Raw genomic sequence first — 20925 nt, forward strand, 5'->3', positions numbered from 1 at the left:
AAGAGCTTTTGTGTGCAATGAATCTGCAAATCTTGGCTCTCGCGCAATTCCCGAAATTAGAATGCATGCAAGCATTCTTCGTTTTACAGTAATTCTTTTCTTGTGAGTGAACTAACATGTGTGTAATTCCATGTTGCTGCTAATGTGTAATTCATATCTTGTCTTCCTGTGATAGTACGTGTATGTAAATGACAAAATACAAAAGTATGTGTAATGCAAGCAGACATGTATGTTTCTTGTATCCAACTGCTCCATACTTGTCCAGTGCCCTGTGGAATTTTTTCATTGTACTCTCTCTTTCCCCCCCCCCCCCCCCCTCCCAACAAAAAAAAAAAATAATAATGTACAATGAATTGTGAATAGAAATATGCAAGTTATATATTTTGTCCTGCATTTCCTAGTTAAGGACACTGTATGTTCTACAGTTTGTTTACAATTTCAACATCATTCATTACTCTGCAAGTGTTTATACAATTTGTACAAATATTCAGAGGAACTAGATAACTGGTGTCTAACCATATGTATTCTTCTGTGATTGACCATGTCTACCCATAAGACTTGTCTACTCATATTTAACAGTACTATACAATGACACTCCTCTTCCTCCCCCCCCCCCAAAAAAAAGAGAAAAATTATGCTTTCAGTTGTTTGCCGACTGATTAGGGTGTTAGTTGTCACACAGACCTGATTGGTGTCTTCTTTGTGGCATTAGTTTACATTAGTTTATGGGCATTAGTTTACATTGCGAGTTCTTTCTGGCCTTCTTTTTGTCAGAATGTCAGCATTTTCGTTAAAAGAAAGAAGATAATGCTGATGTAGAGGGAAACTAGGTTCATTTTCCCTTTGTTTTTATGTTGATGAGTCTGTTAATTAATTTTTTAAAAACTTGTTTATTTTTTGAGATTTCTGCGCGATGGACATCTCGAAAGGATGAAGAAATGTTCTCAAGGATTTTCTCCTAACGATGAGAGACTGTACATAAATCATCTTTCTATTTTTCCTATTTTTGAGAAAAGAAAGATGAGAGACTGTACATATATCATCTTTCTATTTTTCTTATTTTTGAGAAAAGAAAAAGTGAGGAAGTGGTTGACATTTAGATAATGAGATAAATCAATATTGTGGGTGATACACAACCTTTATGAGTGCACATAATGCTAGAGTAAATCATAATGCAGGAGATAGATGGTAGAGAGAAGTAAATAAAACTGAATTTCTGCCATTTTTAACCCTATTCTAACTGGGCTATTTGAGACCAAGTTTTTACTGGGGGGGGGGTCAATTTGACCCCCCCTTCAGATCTCGGCCGCCGATCGCGCGATCGCCGCAAAATTTTGCCTGAACATAGAGCCGGATGTCAACTACAAGATTACATGGTCATACAATAGAAAAATTTTGATTTCATATTTTTTAAAAAATTAATTATGCAAATTAACACATGAAATCATATTTTCACCTATAACTCCATCAAAAAGACTGAAGGATTATTAGATTTTTGTGTCAAAGTTCCTCAAGACACATCAAACAATTTTCTTGTAAAAAAATAGCGCAATCAAAATCATTTTCTTTTGTTTTTTATTGTTTTGTTAATTTCTTATGTATTTTATTGTTTTTTTGATCTTTTGTTTTCTATTGTTTTTTTGCCAAAATTTGTTGGAGGCACTTTTTCAAGCTTATCTACATTAGAATTGATTTATTTCAATGGCTAAAAGTTGAAATAATCTAATTTATATCAATTAAACAAAAAACCCACAGTTTGCATTGGATTTGCACACGAAATCATGAATTTGAGCGGTTTTCGGGTTGACATGCATATGCAAAACATTGCATAACTTCAGAATGGTGTATCCGGACATCGCAAATTTGGTCTCAAAATATGCGGGAGACTCAAATGAAAAAAGTCATGAAACGACGCGGCAAAATCTTTGCGCGTTACGAAATCGTGGCGCAAAACGTCGAGGGGGGGGGGTCAATTTGACCCCCCCCAGTTAGAATAGGGTTAAATACTGGGACTTTGGTCTCTATCCACTCAATGGGCGCACATTCGTAGTCAGTTTTTCTGCCACTAAAACCCTCTGTTTTGACTTAACACTGCTAACACTAAAAAATAATAGTTCAATGTCCTGTAACATTCCTACTACCGGTATACCATCCTGCCTTGATTTTTTGCAGTGTTCCTCATCAGCAAGACTTTGGCGAGAAGAAAACAAGAAACCGTTTAATGTCATCTTAAATCAAAATAATGACTCTTAATGGTGAATGTTGTGCCAAGTGATTCAAAACAGTTCCACAACTTTTCTACAGAAAGGAATAAATCTTTATTGAAGTCAACGTCTTTGCGCAAGACTTGATGCACACCTCCAATGAGACGTGAAATGATTTCCTTGACTTTATGTCGTTCATCCCACCACATGATTGGCGGCGTAGCAGTTGCAAATGCCAGATGCGGATGAAATTCTATGGCAGTGGGGTGGGCATGCAAATCTGGGATGTTACCTCTTGAGACATGCTCGTATCAAAGGACTGCTTCACTAGGCATCTAGCATTTTTTGTTAATCGGAGGTCTTTGCCTCCATGGCTGTGATCTGCCCTTTTCCACTTTGCAGCTTTCGCCTGTCATTTACTTACAATGTATTAAAAAAAAGCAAAAAAACAAAACAAAGAAACAAGACAAAACGGGGAAAATAACATCTAACTGAATCAAAAAGTTTCCGACAACAAATTTTTATCATTACTACTACTGCTGCTACTACTCCAGCACAAACTAACAACAAATTCAGCCGCATTTTGTACTAATCAATGCAAGCACCGGGGAATTAAGGCTGCTGCTTCTTTATATCTCACTCCATATATACATATATTTCTCTCTCTCTAATGGGTATCAATTCCTTTGAGAGACGGATGAATACCATTTGTCTCTGATCTACTGTATCTCACTCGGGCTTGATTTATTCCAAGTTATTTACTTACTAATTGCCCGTTTGGGAGAAGATGATCAGTCGAATCCAAGATGGAAACACTTGCTGCGCACTGGCTGTTGCCGAGCAAAAGAAAATTGATTCTGCTCCAGGAATAACAAATGTTTGATAGCCCACGGTTGTCGCTCTCGTGTAGATTGTTATTAGATCCGACGTGTCCCATTAGGTTTCTTTCGATGAAAACACTTCAAGTGTATTCATATCTAAACAAGATCATATCAAAGAAGCAGGTGCAGTATTTGCTTTCTACTTAGAGAAGCAATTAGATTTCATGGCTTTTTCATGAAATTCAGGCAGCTTTTAAGACAGATTAAGTAGCAAAAATTGCTTATCCAACAAATCAATAATTTGAATGAGGCATACAGCAAATTCTTTTGACATCTAATGTGAATATGATTGGATATATACATCTAAAAAAAAAAACTAATGCAAAGGGCACAAAGCCTTAAACTTATTTCTAAGACAAGATGAAAAATAACACAAAGTTCTCTATTTGTTTTATGCATTTGTCAAACGTGACAGCAACTTGAGGGAAAGACTCAACTAGATATGTCCCAGTAATACATCAGTCAGTTTTGCACGCATAGTTGTCTTGTCTTTTATTGTGTCCAAATATTTTTGACTTGTATTGAAAAGTTAAACACTTTTGACATAAAGAATTAAGCATACCATACCACGCTTACCTTTGACTGCCTATGTCCAGAAAGAGAAAGAAAAAACGAAAAAGACATTTCACACTGAATACTCGGATTTGCAATATTTGGTATTCAGTGGAATTTATATGAAATATTCCTAGATGCCATGGCAGAAAAAAAAGATGAAGGAAAAAAGAAAACACTAATTTTCCTTGATAATCGTTGGTGACTCCCAAATGAAATGAAATTCTGCATCTGTATGAAAAAAAAAAACCCAACGAAAAAGACATGCATACGATTTCATGGCATGCGCCAACATGGCAACGACCATGCCAGCAAGTGTTTCCATGCTGAATTTGATTGTCGTCGGCTCCGGCGAGACCCAAAAGTGTCTTGAGACTTTGCTGATGTCTTTGCGACAGGTGCGTCACAGCCCATGGCGTCTGACAGAAGAATGTCGCAAGGTAGTGCGAGAAGAGGTGACTATTCACGTTTTTTCCGCCCCCAAAAAAACTTTTTTCTTTTCCAACCATGGTCACTTCACCTAAGGATGCCATTTTAAGCAGAGGGGGAGGGATTCTATGATTGATTCACTTTGCTTACATTTTTCCCCTCTTTTCCGTGGTCAGTGGTTGATTCTAGCAGTAGATGGCAATGATATCAGATTTGTGGGTAGTGCATTTGGATTGAACTCACACTGACACATGGCAGTAGTTGGCTCTCCTGTGTTCGATAGATCTTTCTTTGCCAATGTTTCAAATATAGTCATTTTGCATCTATCATTATATTTGTATAGTTACAGTATATATAAATATATTATTTTCTTTCTTTGGATATTTTTTTTTTTTTACTTTTTTTTAGACCAAAAATCTGCTGGTATTATTATTATTTTTTTTTTTTATTTCTCTGGGCATGTCTGCGTACAAAATACCTCACACAGCATGCTTGAAGGGAAAATTTTGACAAAAACTAGAGACTGCAGGACATATAAGGTATATTTTTGTGGGGGGGGGGGGGAGGGGGAAGAGGAAGAAATCCTAGTCATCTATGTTGTCCCACATATTAGCATCTGCGTTAGTTGCCCTTTGAGTTTAGGATGTACGGCAAATCTTTGTAATTGTGTTACACATTTTTATTTTAGTGTCCAGGTCAAGATCGTAAGGTGTATGAAAATGCTTGTTGGTATGTGTACATTGTACATGCAGAGCCGAGAGTTGTAATGTGGCCAGATAACGTTAAGACTGATTTAAACTACCCTCAATCCAACACCCTCCTTAGCAGCTTGTGAGATGAACTAGGTCTACAGATTGCATCTTTACCATTTCAATATAGCTTCCATTTCTCCTGTGAAAAACACTGTTTTAGGTAGAAATGCTCTGTAGGGTAACTAGTATTCACTTCAGTGATTTGTTTGGCACATTAGTTGCACTATGTGAATTGTAAGTGTAGGTATACAGTATGTACACATATGTTGCATGCATGGCTTGACAAATAATTGTACAGTAGTGTATTTGTGCCCAGAATTAGTCTTGTCAATTCCCATATTTGTTTTGAAAGTACTCATCACCGTGGAATGATAACTATTTGATTGTGATGTGATATTGTGGCCTCCTCACAAAATGTACATGTATAAAATTAGGCGGACATACAATGTACAATGTAGTACAAATTGTACGTACTCTTGTAGTGACACAGTGCTGTGTAAATGAATGTTGTGCTATGTCCCTGCATTCTTAATCGTAAAATGTTTCAAAAGGCTGGTTTAAAGAAGTTGTAGTAATGTCTGAAATGTGGTTGGTTGTTGTTGTTGCCTTTTTTTTTTTAATTCAATCCTTTACATTAAGAGCATTTGGTTTTAACATTGTGTTCATGGCTGTTTGGTGGTTGCTTGTTTTCCTCTGGCAGACTCCTCCAACTCTGGTGACAGCATGTTCTCCATGATGAAGCCAGTTCCTGGCGGTGCCATGGGGCCAGGGGTGAGTTCGGCCTGCCATTTCGTCCTCAAGTCATGATGATTGTCTCTTATCAATTTTTTTTTTTTTTTTTTGTTAACTTAAAGGACAAGTCCATCTTCATAGACATGTGGATTGAGTGAATGCAGCAATTTTAGTAGAAGACATCAGTGAGAGGTTGAGGAAAATCGGGCAATCCATTCAAAAGTAAAGGAAAGAGAAAACAGTATGTGAAATGTGTTGCAATTTTCATCACATACAATTGTACTAGCCATTCTTATGCCTACAAATGTATGTTAGGATGAAAATGGGGTACCCATTAAAGTAAAGTGGTTTTAGTGTTTTTCTATTCTCTTAAGGCTTTTTCCCCATTCTCTTGTTGTGCTGTTTTCTGAGTTGTAGGTTTTGATCCTTGCCTATATTTTCACCCTCGTCAGAGCTTCCCAATGGGCTCTGGGCCGGACGGTCCGATGCCAATGGGCAGTCAAGACATTCCCCCAGTCATGAACGGTGAAATGGACGGTATGCCCAAGAGTTCACCCGCCAGCAACCCGCCGGGCGGCCCCGGGGGCCCCGGCACGCCCCGAGAAGACAACGGATCCATGACCCCGCAGATGTTCCCACCATACGCAGAAAACGTAAGTGGAGACGCGTGCTACAGCTTCCCTGCCAACCCCTAGAAACCCACCCCTCACGCGGTCCTCCTCCACCCCTCCCCCACCCCCTTAGGATGGGGAGAGGGTCATCCCCTCCCCTCCTACTCCCCACCTTCTTTCTTGCTTCCTAGCAAAATGTTTATTTCATATAGCTTTGTCTCATATTGTACGACATGAATATATCAAAGCGATGTGTGACAGACCTCGTGTTACATGTATGTAAAGTTTGATGTTATAGACCAGTTAAAAGTGTTGAAGGCTTAGGCAAAGTACAGTGTTGTATTTATATCAGACTGATAAACAGAGCATTTCTTGTGTATTGTCAACTATAATGTATACATAGAGAGATCAGCAGTTTAAAATAATCATGTTGGGTTCACGTATATTTGTTGTAATGCGTTGCGATATTCCAATTGTATCATGTTAAAAGAGAGTATATTACAAGGAAAAAGCAAGCAGGGTTGCTGTATGATAAGACACAAGGGCTGATGTTTAACTTTGCAGTGTGTGATTCCAGTACTTGTTATAATATAGCATGTTTTTGAGAGCAGAATTTGGATATGATTCATCGATCTCATTAGGAAAATATATTAATTGTTTTGATGATATTTTTCAAATGTTGAGGTATGTGTGAGTTGGTGTTCATGTATATACATATATACCGAGATAAGGCTGCCTCTTTTGTAGCATAACAACTTCTAGTTTAACTAAATTTCTATCTATCTAGAGCTACTGTATCCTACTAAACTAAAGACCTTTCCTTTACAACCCGTTTCTGCAGCATAATACGTAGAGCCGAATCGAGGGCACTGTATATTCACAAAGGGCACTACACTCCAGTTCGCCAACAAAATATCTTTCAAAAGCATTAAAGACCGTTCACTCTACCCCCTGCTGTTGGTAACACACTGTTTATCCACAACCCTATCCACTCCCGATAACCCCCACGCTGCATTTATAACCCTGGAATTGGTGATGGTTATATTAACCAAAAAGAAGAAGAAGAAGAAAAATATTAAAATAAACCAACAATCTGACGAAATGACTACTAACAGCTGACGAACAGAAATTAAAAGATTCTTCCCGATCAAAACGATTTTGTTCACAGTTGGCGGTCTTCTAAATTGAAAATCAGGATTAAGTGATAGGTGAGTGCCTCATTCCTCCCAGTCCAAATTTATTCCAAATCCAATCGATGTTTCAATCTTATTTGATGAAGTGCCATATACACTCAACCTGCACAGCTTATTTTCGTCTCTCTCTCTCTTTCTCTCTCTCTCTGTTGAGTCAGTTCCTGTCGATTTATTTCTAGAGCATCCATTATTTCTGTTACTGTAAGAGCACCAAAGTGGTAGAATAGACTTGTAGAACAAGTAGAATAATTATCAGAATTATTTTAAGGCAAGGAGCATATATATGTATGTATATATGAGACGTTTCTTTTATCAGAATTTAGAGGCTTTAGATATATTTGCTAGCATTAAGAATACAGAAGTAAATATTGGATTTGAAGGATATGTGAGCATCTTTGGTGTAGATTTGAATTGCCATGATAAGAAGTTTAAGTTGGTTCAGATGGGAAAAATGGGGAGAAAATTCATAGGAACACTTTTTTTTTTCCTTTTGCATCAGGCATCTTTAGTAATTTCCAGTAGACATGAATAGTGACACTTTTGCACTGAATCACCGTGGTGACCTTAGTGAATGATTTTCTCTCTCCTTTTTTCTCTCCTTTTTTTTTTGGGGGGGGGGGGGAGGGCAGGGGATGTTCAAATTAATACCAAATTATTCTTCAGATGTTTCCAGTTTCTTTCCTAAGGTTAAATGTACCAAATTGCCTTTCTCAAACTGAATTTCATTTGTTTAATGCCTTTACAGAGTGTCTGCATAGTTGCATACATTTCCCTATGAATCTGGATGTTATTTCAGTGGAAATCAAACTATCAATAAAGAACCCCAAAGTTCACCTTTGAGAAGTGTTTTCAACTGTGAATGTCATTGAATAGTATTCGATGTTAGGTTTTATCAGGCCTAAGGTATCATTGAATAATCATGTTTATTCCTCAAGGGATAAAAATAAATCCCTTTATCTACAGAACTCAAAGTGAATGGGTATCCTTCTCTTGAATAGTGTTTTGACATTTCATGTATCTTGAAATGCAATATGATCACCCCATGTGGGTCATAGTGTCAGTATAATAAGTGGTGTTAAAAGTTCTTTTAAGGAAGTGTCTGATTTGTTGCTTGTATGGGGCTCAGGTACAATGTATGAAAGAAAGTGAAACATATTTTTCAGATCACACTTGCAGAAATCTACACGTTAGAACTGAGAAGATCAATAATTTTTTATTGTCAATGTGCACATACGGCAGCAACAACACAAGGTATCAAATGCCTAAAACACACTCACAGACACACTGCACCAGTGTACAAAAATCCTGGCCAGTATATGTATTTGGTGGTGCTTTTTTGCCTTCTGGTAGATGCGAGAGGGGAAAAGATGCCTATCTCTTTTAGCTTGGATTACAGAATGAATATATAGTACTTCTTGCAATAAAGTGTCACAATGTAAAATGATAATGAACACACACTGGCACCATTGCGCAATGTACAGGGTTTTTTTTTTTCTTTTTGTACTTCAAAGGAGGGACTTGCTTTGCTATTTATACTGAATGTACACTTTCAAAAGTTATACAGTAGGTTAGCTGAGCAGGTTGATACACTTGCCTATAAGATGCATGACTGCAGCCGCTTTCCTCCCGTTGTATATTTCGTCGTGAGTCTGATCAGTCCTTTTGAGACCAGACCGAGCACCCTCCTGTAAACATTGCTTGCACGGCAGCGACAAAGCCTACAGTGTATACCTCTACTCTTTACGGAGTAGTTTCGCTTTGTTACTCAATCCTCGTCTGATCCTCGTTGCATTATCGCACCCATTGGCCCCACCCCGGGGCGCGAAGCCGCAAGAGAATTGCCCCGAGTTGGCGTACAGTCAGAAAGTTCAGATCAATTTAGCCTCTGCTTGTCAAAAACAAAAACACTTGCTACACGTACATGTACGGTGTATGATGCTGTTTGCTGAAAATGGAATATGACAAAGGAGAGAAGAAAGATAATGAGCTATATTGTACGTGTTGCTTCTCAAATAAACCAGTGCTGTGATCTGTGTACATTTACTGCATGAATATTTAGAGCTTGTACAGTCCATCAGTTACAGTATAAAGGCATGCACACAGATGATCCCATACATGTGTACCTTTTATCACCCCCTTAGACCCTGAAAGAGATTTGTAACATAATCACAAATTTCCTCGTTTGTAAAGAGATGTTAGGTCCACAAACTGAGCCCCCCCCCCCCCAAAAAAAAAAAAAAAAAAAAATCTCTCAGGACATCAGTAGTGATACATGAATTTCCTCTTTGTGTTGTATTGTCCCCCCCCCCCCCCCGAAAAAGTTACTTGCAAGGAAATATAAAAGCGTGGGGGAACCCGAGTTGTCTGTTATTGATGTACATGTAGGTTGTTGTTTAAGGCAGAAATAAAACTTGTACCATTCAATGTCCCTCTACTGGGCCAACATGCTCAAATTGACGAGAGCTGTACTTGCACGAATCTTAACAAAATCTCAGCCATGTGTATACTACAATATATCCACCAATTGCTCTGTTAGATGAATATATGAGTAATTAGTGTCTTAGGTTGTATTGCATAGTCCTAAATGTTCATAAAACAAAGTCACTTTTGCAGTAAGGCTCATTCATCGCCTTTTGTGAGATTTAATATGATCTATGATTTGTCTTTTTCAGATTCAAAATTACCATGTGTGGGTTTTTTCTTTTAATTTTATTACAAATGTACATGTGCACGATAGTGATAGGAACACATATCTGAAATGTAATGAGTGGGTATGCATGTATTTGGAAGAATTAGCCTTGTCTGCCAGTCCTTATCTTGAATATCACTGTTGCAGCACCATGTCGATGCACATTGTCCTAATCTAAAGCATCTGTTTTATTTTCTGTTTGTTTGTTTCCTCTCTGCATTCCCTACTCCTGCTTTGATTTTCCTACCCTTATTCTCTGATCCATTCTGCCCCACCCCCTTCTCTGACCTGTCAAACGTTCATGTGCATCATCAACTACCACCACCACCACCACCACCACCACCTTTCTGGTCTTTATTCCGCCTCTGCCCCATCCTCAACACCTTGCTCTGTGCAACCACATGATGTGCTCATCATATATCTCGCTCTGTGTGTCACTTCTCTCGTTCTTTCCATCAAAATCCATCCATCTGTCTTCATCTCCATCTTTGTATTTCCTTTTCTCTATTGAAACCTTCTACTTCTCCTTCCATACCTTCTATGTCTCTCCTCTCTACTGACATTGCCTGGTCTGTGTGCCGTAATATCCTTTTGAAATCTGTCATGAATCCAATGTCACTCTCGTCTGGGCACCCATCCCCTTTCTATTGTTATTATCTTTTTTTTTCATCTCATTAATCCCATGTCTTGTCCTTCGTTGTTTGTGGATACACTTCTTGTTGTCCGTGCCACATGCCCATTTCATTCTATGCCTATCCTTTCTCGCCATCCGTACCATTTCTACCACCAATCTTTCTTCCTGTTACCTGATCCTTCTTCCCATACTCATCCCTTCATTCGCTATACCTTCTCTCCATCATTGTCCTTTCTGTAATCGTTCTTCCTACCCTGTCCTCTTCCTCTATTCCTGCTTCATATTTGCCCCATGTGACATTCATTCTTTTTTTGGTACCATTGTTCTCAACTCATCTCTCTTTGTCCTTTTCTTTTCTTTCCCCTCTGTCTCTCCCTCCATTTTGTCTCCCGCCCCCTTGCCCTGCCCTCCTTTCTTTCCGCCTTCTCCGCTCTTACAGTGTCCTCAAGACCAGAACGAGTCAGCAGCGATACTCAAGATCAAGGAAACAATGCAAGAGGAAGCGAAGAGGTTCGAGAAAGACACGCCCGGTCCCGATCATCCAGAATACTTCATGCAATAATAGTAATTTATATTTCCACCTCTCTCCCTCCCGGAAAACTCTCTTCAACTCTTCTGTCGATCCCGCACTCCTCATCTTTCAGGACAGAAAATCGGGGAAGATTTAAATGAGACAAGAAACAAATCAGTTTTATATGAATCAGAGATATTCTTTCCCTTTCACAAAGCATTTCATATGGAAGCCTTGTTCACGTTAATCCATTTGTAAAACTGGGGAGATCAGAATGTTGATTTTGATGACAATGTCAATATCCATATCGAGTTATGAAAATATATTACAGATTCTAGTTCCCCACTGAAGGTGGGTGAGCATATTTTTGTCAAACAAGATGTCAGGGACGTGCATACCATGTTACATTGATTCTTGGTTGTTTTGTTACTATGGTAATGAAATTTAATTGAAAAATAAGTTGGGTTAGGGGAGGGGGCAGTTTGGGTCTAGTTGATGTATTGTACTCATATGCAAGTATGACTTCGATTACTTTCTAACGGTGCTCTGTACATTTTGATGGAATCATCTGGTTCCTGAACTCGTTCCCCATGATTTCTTTCAAACACCCCCGTCTCCAAGACAACCAGCTAAATGGATTCTTCCAGTGGTGTATGTATTCCTTACATGGTGGTCGAGTCTACTGACACAAAAAGGGGGGAGGGAGGGGCTGAGGCAATCCAAGTGCTTGACCCATCAACTGACAGAGTTATGTTGTCATAGTCTGCTGTATTTAAGGTCTATTTATTCGTTTGAAGAGGAATTGTTCACTGCAGCAGTTTGTGACCATAAAGTGTATGAATGACTTTTCTTTGTTTATGCAATGTTTTAAGACTTGTCCCAAACATCTGAAGATGCATGCCACCCTTAATATGTACATTTATGCATATGAAGAATGTGAAAAAATGTAGTGATTTTGTAATTTCTTTTGTCTCCTGTTCTGGCCTACTCCTCTGATGAAGAAGTGTATCCTGTAATGGTAAATCTAACTTTGTGAGGGAAAATTAATTCTACAGGGAGTTGCCTATGTGTGTTTTGGACATGGATTTTTGTTTGTTTTCAAGAAAATTCTGTCAGTGCAGAAGTGCAGATTGGCATTTACCCACAAAAGAAGGGCTTCTCACATGATTTGTTTCTTTTTGGAGATGATTTCATCAATAGGATTTTACAGACAGTCACAATTTTGGTAGGGACTCCAGGTGGCAGCGGATGTGTCCCATACTGAAGTTTTCTCCGTGGAGCGACAAAACACGCTGGAGGCAGGCCATTTGCACCCATTTTCCGATAGAATCCAAACTCCTTACCTCTTTGTAGATAAAGCACTCTGCTGACACTTCAATCTACTACTGCATAACGCTTCTAAAGAGATGATACCGCTATGTACTTATCATGGTATTAATGTACTTGTACGCCGGCATTTTGGGTATGGGGTTTTGTCCTCATGTGGCCAGTCAGGTTAAAATGCATGATAGGGCCGACATGTGGAGAGATTATTGGCCCCCATACTGTGTCCAGAGGGGAGATATTGCGATCAATTGCATATGTGCGGTTTTTAAATATTTTGTTGGTAGTTTTTTTTTTTTTTTTTGCCACAAAATCCCTTTAAAGTATGACAATCTGCCCACTGTACCACTCGTTCCAGAAGCATTTTTTTCTTCTTGACTGAGGTATTGATGGATTACACACCCAGGATATCAGGGTTTGAGCATAGTTTTGTAGCTACCATGGAAAGATACTATAAAAAAAACCCAAAACAAACAACCAAAAGCATAATGAAAAATGGTGAAGGAAATTCCCCTTGTTTCACTCTCCTCAATCTCAACCGCCTCCCACCCCCCCCCCCCCAAAAAAAAAATGTCATGTTTTACTCCAATGAGAGTTATATACTCGGTGAATGTCTAGTTGGGAGGTCCCAAGACAAGAACTATATCGTCGCTGGGGTGACAAGACCTTGTATCTCAAATTTTGGTGAAAATGACTTTTTTGCATTAGTGGTCCAATAATCGGTTAAGTGATGTCCTGTCCAAATCCCAGCTGTCTTACCCCAAAAAAGAAGCCACCATGGCATGTCAAAGGAACGGCTATCCCATTCAGTATAGTGCTTTGGCCGCCATGTTTTTTGGCTCTCCTGAACATTTGACATTTTTGAGATACGAGGTCTTGTCACCCCAGCGACGATATTCAATATTTTTCTCTGCTCACCAGGGATATGTTGAGCTTCCCCTTCCATTATGTTCTCCATTTAGTAAAAGACTAACCTGACTTACATGCCATGCATTTTAGGCAATGTTGTATGCAAACGTGGTTCCATAATTTCAAAAGACTTGTTCTGCCTTCATTCTCTTCATTTGCCACCCCCCCCAAAAAAAAAAAAAAGAGGAGAGAAAATGATTAGTAGCTGGTCATATTGCAACAGAAAGGTACAACAAGTTTTACCTCCTTTGCTGACGGAAGATATATGAGTCACTCCAAAAGAATTGCTTGTCATGAGAAAAGCAAAGAAAGATTGCCGGAGATCATTTAAAAGACTAGATTTCTCTTCTTTTTTTAAAAAAGAAGAGAAATCTAGTCGTATTGAATGACTGCTGAGATGGTAATGATCCAGCTAAAACATCAGTGAAGTGGAAAGAGTGGGTAGACTTTTTTATTTGACGTAAATTGAAACATCCAACATGGCAACCCGTGGTCACAGGAAAGGATCTGCCATGGTCGTTTGGTCACATGACTTGGAGCATTATGACCCTCTCCTCGCGAATGGTTAAACGCCACGATATCAATTTTCCTGAGTGACTGCCTGTTAGGATGGAGGTACCTGATCAATCACGAACAGAGTCTTGGCATTGCAAAGAAGTCTCTTTAATTTAAAAAAAAAAGAAGCTAAATTGACTGTGTTTGTATCAACATATTAAAGAGCTCAAGTGACATCATGGTCACATGATCAGGATCCTGCATGCTGAATGGACAGTCATGTATATCGGTGAAATCGTGACATTTTCAATGCAAATGACTCTGTAGTTTTGTATTAGTGATATTACCCCTTTTAATTCACCGATTTGTGCGCTCTGCTTTTGCTGCTTTCATACCAAGTAAATTCTCTTTGGGGTAGCTCTTCCCCCTTTTTCCGTAGGGGTCCGTCACAATTCCAGCAGCTTACTGTATTCAGTGGAGTGTAATATCTATATAAAGATTCAGGACAGTCTATGAAATAGAGAAGACTTTAAAGAAAAAAAAAAAGAAAGAGAGAGGTTATACTTAAGTCGTGTTTTTGCTATTATTATTACATTATTCTGTTTAATCATCAAGATTTGTTCTTCACATGCTTTGGCAAGATGCTCAGGAGCAAACAAATTAAGAAGAGGAATTGTGAGAAATGTTTAATTACCCACAATGAGAGCCAAATACAAGTGCAACTGTTACAGGGGGCTTGCACCTGAAGAAAAGTCCGGGGGGCGCGCTGACCGCACATCCTCAAAACTCATGGATCGTCAAGGGTGAGCGTTTTTTTTTCAGCCAGGTTCCCGGCACATACATCTTTACCCCCGCCCCTCAGGATAGTAATGTAATCCTTTTCTTAAAGAAGAGATGCCTAGAACATCTTATGTCTCATCCCTTCCTCTTTCTTCGTCCGATGATCTCAAATTACCCCCCCCCCCTCTTTTCAACTTCTCTCCCCCATCTCCCTCTGCCTCATTTTTCGCAAATATTGTAAATACTGTGATCATAATATACTTCTGTATTTTGCTGCTACCGGTGCAGCAAGTCTTCTTTCACCCCCCAAACACATTTGTACAGTACCTCTGGATCTCACACTGGTCTCAAATTCAAATGTACAGAACTATCTACGATTAGTTAGAAAAGAAAAGAAAAAAATGACAGATATCGAAAACGAAAAATGAGGAAAAAGAAAAAAAAAAACGGGGCTAAGTGAGGAAGAAGGTCGGAGACGTGTCAACTCCGAACTCGAAACCTGTGCAGCTTTGTAACCATAGTGTTTTTATATTTCAGAAAGGAGGACGTTCTGCATCTCTTGTTCTTTTCTTGTCATGAAATTGAATGGATGGGACTGGAGAAGAGTAAATGATATTCTGTACAAAACTTTTGAACAAACGAAAAACAGGAAAAAAAAATGACACCTCTTTGTAAACGTGTACATTGTACATGCATATTGGTAGAAAAAAAATGTGTATGTAGGGGAATTATTGAATGTTGTACAACTTTGTTTAGAGAAATTCATAAGGAAAATAACTATTTATGGCATATTTTGTGTCTTGTGCAGTCTTGTAGTACAGAGAATTTCAACTTTTACGTGGTCATCTGTTCTCTTTCTTTCTCTCTTTTTTTATATAAATTGTGAAAACGTCCAAGTACAGTCAATCTCTCACACCACATTTTTTTTTTTTTTTTTGGTGCTCTTCTCCTTTTTTTCTTTTTGTAGTTATCAGTTGTGTATAGAAAATAAAACTATAGTCTAGAATATTAAAATTGGAGGAGAGAGCAACAGTAGAGTGGTAAAATGGTAGTATGTACCAAACTCATTTGGGGAACTCTGCGAATAAAACTTTATTACTGTTATTTTATCTTTTATTTTTTATTTCCCAGTGCAGCAGATGAGGTAAAGGGTAATAAAAATTCACACAAGACGATTTGCTTTCCCTTGGGCCATTCCTCTTACGGTTGGATACTAGTTTGGCATCTGTTTGAATCAGATGCCACCCCCCCCCCCCCCTTCTTCTTGTCAAAATCAGAGTTTTGCTGGTGGATACCTGTGTTCAGGTGGTATTACTTGTCCCCTGAAGGATGCGAGCAAATATGGTTTTGTGTAGCCAACGCAAGGAAAGGATCATCTTCCTGTGGATAAAGGCTCCTGATACATCTATCATCAAATTATTTTGTATTTTGTCCTGCTTTGAGAGTAAGCTTGTTGTCATTGAAACAAGCTGGCTTCTTTTACTCATGGCAAATGCAAAGAGCTAGTTTGCTAGTTTTCATTTGAGCTTGGTTGGGGGTGGGGGTGGGGGTTTCGCAGCTTTAGGAGCCCACACTTACGAGAAAGGCAAATGTTTAGTATGAATTTTAGAGTTGCATATACAATGTAGTAAAAAGATGAATGGTTGAGAGAAAAAAAATCCCTCAGTTTTAATTCTGAAACCATTGTTTTGTTTTGTTCTTTCATTGAAAGGACAAATGAAACATATCTAGGAGCAAATCGGCACAAAGGTGATTAGACATCAGTTTCTTTCATGCAACTCGCATGTGTGCATATTTTTGCAATATGTGGGAACTCTTTTTTGTGACACTTACTCACAAACAACTGTTTCTTCCCCCTCATCTGCTGCACTGGCCCCCAAAGATCCCCAGTGGAGTTTCGGTAAAAAAAATTTCTGTGCCAGAGTACCAAACCTCATTTTGTCCACTCACGATATTGAACCGAAAAGGTGCTGGACAATATTTCCAGAAAACTCTGTAATTTCTTGTTGCGCTTTCATTAAATGTCCCTGCAGACTGAACAGTTCAATGCACTTAACTTGTGCCTGCATTCCTACGTGTCACTTATTGATTTTTTAAAATTATTATTATTATTATTATTATTATTATTATATATTTGTTTTGCTCCAGTGAATAGACGAGTTACAGAAAAGAGGAGAAATATTCTGGCACAAAAAATTGTGTGCTGTGGAGGATTGATCCTAAACCATTCTGTAATGCAACAGCAGTCTGTAGGTGGTTAAGAGATGAATGCTCTAGTCAACTGCAACAGCATCTACAAAATGTCATGCCGTTGCATTCCTGTGGTGGGATGTACTGTCATAGACCTTTGAACAGAAAGAAAAAAAAAGGAATCTGCAACATTTATGGCAGTGTTTAAAGACAGCATGGTGCACTTCGAAGACAAAAAACAAAATAACTGGGTGTGAATAAAACTGGCGTTACACCGGTTGGCACCACGACAAACCAGTGCTGAAAAAAAATGGACACATTTGGTAGCCTCTTGACCATATTGCATGTTACATTGCAGGGGGAAAGAACATGAAGAGAAACTTGTCTACACAAAAGCAGATAATTATGCAGGTGTAGCCAGAATATTTCCCACGCCATTTGGGTGGCCTTCTCCGATTCTCGGATTCGGAGGGATCCAGGAACATGCATGCTGACCTGCTGTTATTGTCACTGCCCAAATAAGGTCTATTCAGTATTAAGGTTGCCGTGTCGGGAGTTACGCATGCAGTTGGCGACGGCGGCCGCCGTGTTTGCGATCCTGTTGATGGTTTCACCACAATCGGTGAATCGTCCCGACGTATCAGCCAGTTTATTAAATCTTCACGGATACCTTTAGTGAGCTGTTGTAACTAAGTGGAAGAATGTATGTATGTGTAGGTCAATGATATGCAAACCATCAGATGCGCGACACATTTGCAAGGAAAAATAACCTGTCCATCTTGAATTTGTGACGTAGAAAAAATATGAAGGTGCACTATATTGAGATACTATCAGTATTCATGCATCTGACCATGAAAAAAAAAAAAGACAGCATGTGAAAAGTTTTTAAAGATATCTCTATTCTAGGATTTTAATTTAAAAAGAGAAAAAACTATGTGTATTCCAGTTGATGTCAGGATATTCACAGGGCCTTGTTTGTGTGAGAGGGACTTGAATGGCTGTTGAGTTATCGATCTGTGTAAAAGTCATTTGATTTCATCATTTGTAACATATTGGGTATCATAAGAAGCACAGCGTACAAGAGTTGTGTACATTTACACATGTGGAGAAGTGTCTCCATGTATTATACGTCAAAAATGAATGAGTTGTTTTGTGTTTGACGATATATATTTTAACTTGCCAATTTCGTTTTCTCTCTATCTCTCTCTCTCATTTTTTTCTCTTTTTTTTGTTGTTGTTGGAGGTTTGGCACATTGTAAAAATAATGTTTCTGTATAAATGCTTATCGATATTAATGTTTAAACCCTCTTTTTATTTGTGTTGGTCCAAAAAAAAAAAGAAGAAAATCCTTATTCAGGTCGGGGTTTGGTAAAACAACCCCTTTTGTATTTGACAGAAGCTGTTGCAGCAAATGATCAAGAGAAAATGATTTGTCGTCATGTATATCGTTCACAATTGTCTGTGGATTTCATTCCTCTCCCCCTTTTTGTAAAGATGTGTACATCTTGTCTTCTGTTTTCACTGTAAGTAATTTATTCCAATTGTAGAATTTTGTAGAGTAAGAAATCTATCTTGTCACAAGTATGGCTCTTTTTTTTTTCCTCTCCTCTTTTTTTCAAAATCTACTTCATTTATGTGGATTCTTGGTATAATGGGAAAGAAGTGATTTGATTATCTGTATTTATTGAATACAGTCTCTCAATATTTATTTGGACAGATTTTTTTTTTCTTTCTTTTCCGTTCTCAGCAGAAATTTTCTGTGTGTGTGTCTGTACAAAATGATTAAAACGTGGCACATTTTTTGTCAAATCAAACCAGTTGTGCAAGGATTTTGATTTGGCGCCAGCTGAAATTCTGCCGTGTGTCGAGTACATGCACCATGTGGTTTGTGTGTGTAAATGCGTGTTTGTGTGTGGGTGTGTGTGTGTGTGTGTGTGTTCTTTTATGAGGCTTTGATTAGCGGTATTGTAGCACACTGTATTTCACTCCAGGTAACTGGGGATACACATGCCTGTTAGTTCAGAGTATTTAAAACAAATGAAAAAGTGCCATCTAAAGACCATATGGATACCTTAGGGGTATAAAATGCACCTGCTGATTCTGCGTAATCAGTGGCTCCATGTAGGAAATATTACTGCACACTTGTGTAGGCCTCAAATGGGAAAATCCTAAAATGTTTACAGGGACATGTATCTTTGATTATTGTGTATGCTCCTAAAAACTCCATGAAGCCTAGTTTTTGACCTATACCAAAACTGAACTTCAATATTCTTTTTGATTGTTTTCAATTTCAGTTAGTCAATTTAAAGGAGCCCTCCGGATGATTTTCAGATTTTTACAATTGAACAACTATAAATTAGTTATACTGAGGACAGAGTTTCAGAATTTGTGATAATTGGGATGAAGAGTAAGAATATTTTCAAAATTTAGAACAAATAGCCATGAACAAGGATGATGACATGGCAGAGTCACCATAAGAATGCATGAGTTGGGGCTCGAGGAAGCAGAACAAAAGAAGAAGGCATGCATAGATTATACAGGTGAACTCGCAAGCAAGTGGTATTTTAATGGAATTACACTGCTACATTTCTGAAATATGTGAACCTCCTATGTCATCATCCTTGTTCAGTGTAATTTGTTTAAGGTTTTTCAAAGTATTGTTTCTCTGCTCAAAAACCACAATAAATTCCACAAATCTATACATGGAGTTGTTGATTTATGTACTACATGATGTGAAATTATGAAAATCGTCTGGAATGTCCCTTTAACAGAATAAAGAAAACGAATAATGGAATGTGCCCAGTTACCTTAGGCAAACTATCATATTATCCCAGTTGAAGCCTTTGCAAGAATGTGCATGTGTGTGAGTGTTGGTGTGCACTTGTATTTTTTTATTTTTTTATTTTGTGGGATGGATTGTAACATGTGTGATGAGATGATGGAAATATGGAATGCTCACATGTTTATCAATATATGACATACCATACACATATATGTACATATATCATGACAAGTAGGTGGAAGAGAAGAATTAGGATAGAGTAAAAAAAAAAAAAAAAAAAATGTTTTGTCCGTCACTCCATATTCATGGTGGTTTTAAAGAGATGGTACAGTTTTGGTCTAGATGAGGCTGCAGGTTTACAACTCTGTGTGTGTGTGTGTGTGTGTGTGTGTGTGTGTGTGTGTGTGTGTGTGTGTGTGTTTGTGAGATAATGAGAAACCTCTTATGAAATATGAAAGAACATGTAATTCTTAGAGGAATTCAAAATTTGATGAAAATTGGTCTTGAAATGGCTGAGATATCCAAACAAAGGAATCCTAATGTGACAGGCCAGGACTTTTATTAGGATCACTTTTTTTAAAGTCTATTTTGGATATCTCAGTTATTTCAAAACCAATTTTCATCAAATGAACTTAGTCCTCGTAGAATTGTATGCTCTTTAATATTTCATAGAGTGGTTTCTAAATATCTTGCAACATGTTAAAAGCCGAGTCATCATCTCAACCAATACTATACCATCCCTTTAGTGAATAGAGTAAAATAAGATGACCAGAGTGGCAGAGGTTTCATCAAAATCAGACGGAAAGTAAGAAAGTTATGGAATCTTAATGTTTCTAATGCTTATAAAATCAGTTGTATTGCAAATACTGTATGTATTCAAATTGGCAAGAAGTGATGATGTCATCACCTCACATGTCTCCTATTGATGTGTCCACAATCCTCACTAAACTTCTTTTTTTTTTTAAGTGAAATGAGCTAAAATGAGATGAATCGTTCATATAACATTATTGAAGTCTTGTAGCAGGTGACTCTTACAGGTAAAAAGATTGCAGTTTTTAAATGATAGACCAAAAAAACCCATGATTTTAATGATGAATTTGTGCACAAACCAATGGGTAAGGTGAAGATATCACTTTACCCAAGTTAGTGAAAACATGAAGCTTTCAAGGGAAATTGACCTTGAGTTTATATATAATTGTGTGGATTGACTGGATGCAGCAATATTGGTAGAACATGCCAGTGAAGTTTGAGGAAAATC

General features: G+C 38.1%; 1 protein-coding gene across 5 annotated transcripts in view; it reads left to right on the forward strand.

Annotated features, from left to right (window-relative positions):
- Positions 1 to 12806, forward strand: part of LOC140236666 (single-stranded DNA-binding protein 3-like) — a 176051-nt gene extending 163245 nt beyond the window's left edge. For 2 of the 5 annotated variants that reach the window (XM_072316586.1, XM_072316587.1), the window contains 4 exons: positions 4036 to 4092; positions 5519 to 5589; positions 6003 to 6203; positions 11117 to 12806. In XM_072316586.1, the coding sequence (XP_072172687.1) occupies positions 4036 to 4092; positions 5519 to 5589; positions 6003 to 6203; positions 11117 to 11239 (452 nt within the window). In that variant the 3' untranslated portion in view covers positions 11240 to 12806. Of the gene's footprint in view, positions 1 to 4035; positions 4093 to 5518; positions 5590 to 6002; positions 6204 to 7329; positions 7370 to 11116 lie in introns of those variants that run through there. The other 3 variants (XM_072316588.1, XM_072316589.1, XM_072316590.1) reach the window with 2 other exon arrangements.
- Positions 12807 to 20925: the final 8119 nt, after the last annotated feature.

This window comes from Diadema setosum, chromosome 13 (genome assembly GCF_964275005.1).
Source record: "Diadema setosum chromosome 13, eeDiaSeto1, whole genome shotgun sequence".
NCBI lineage: Eukaryota > Metazoa > Echinodermata > Echinoidea > Diadematoida > Diadematidae > Diadema > Diadema setosum.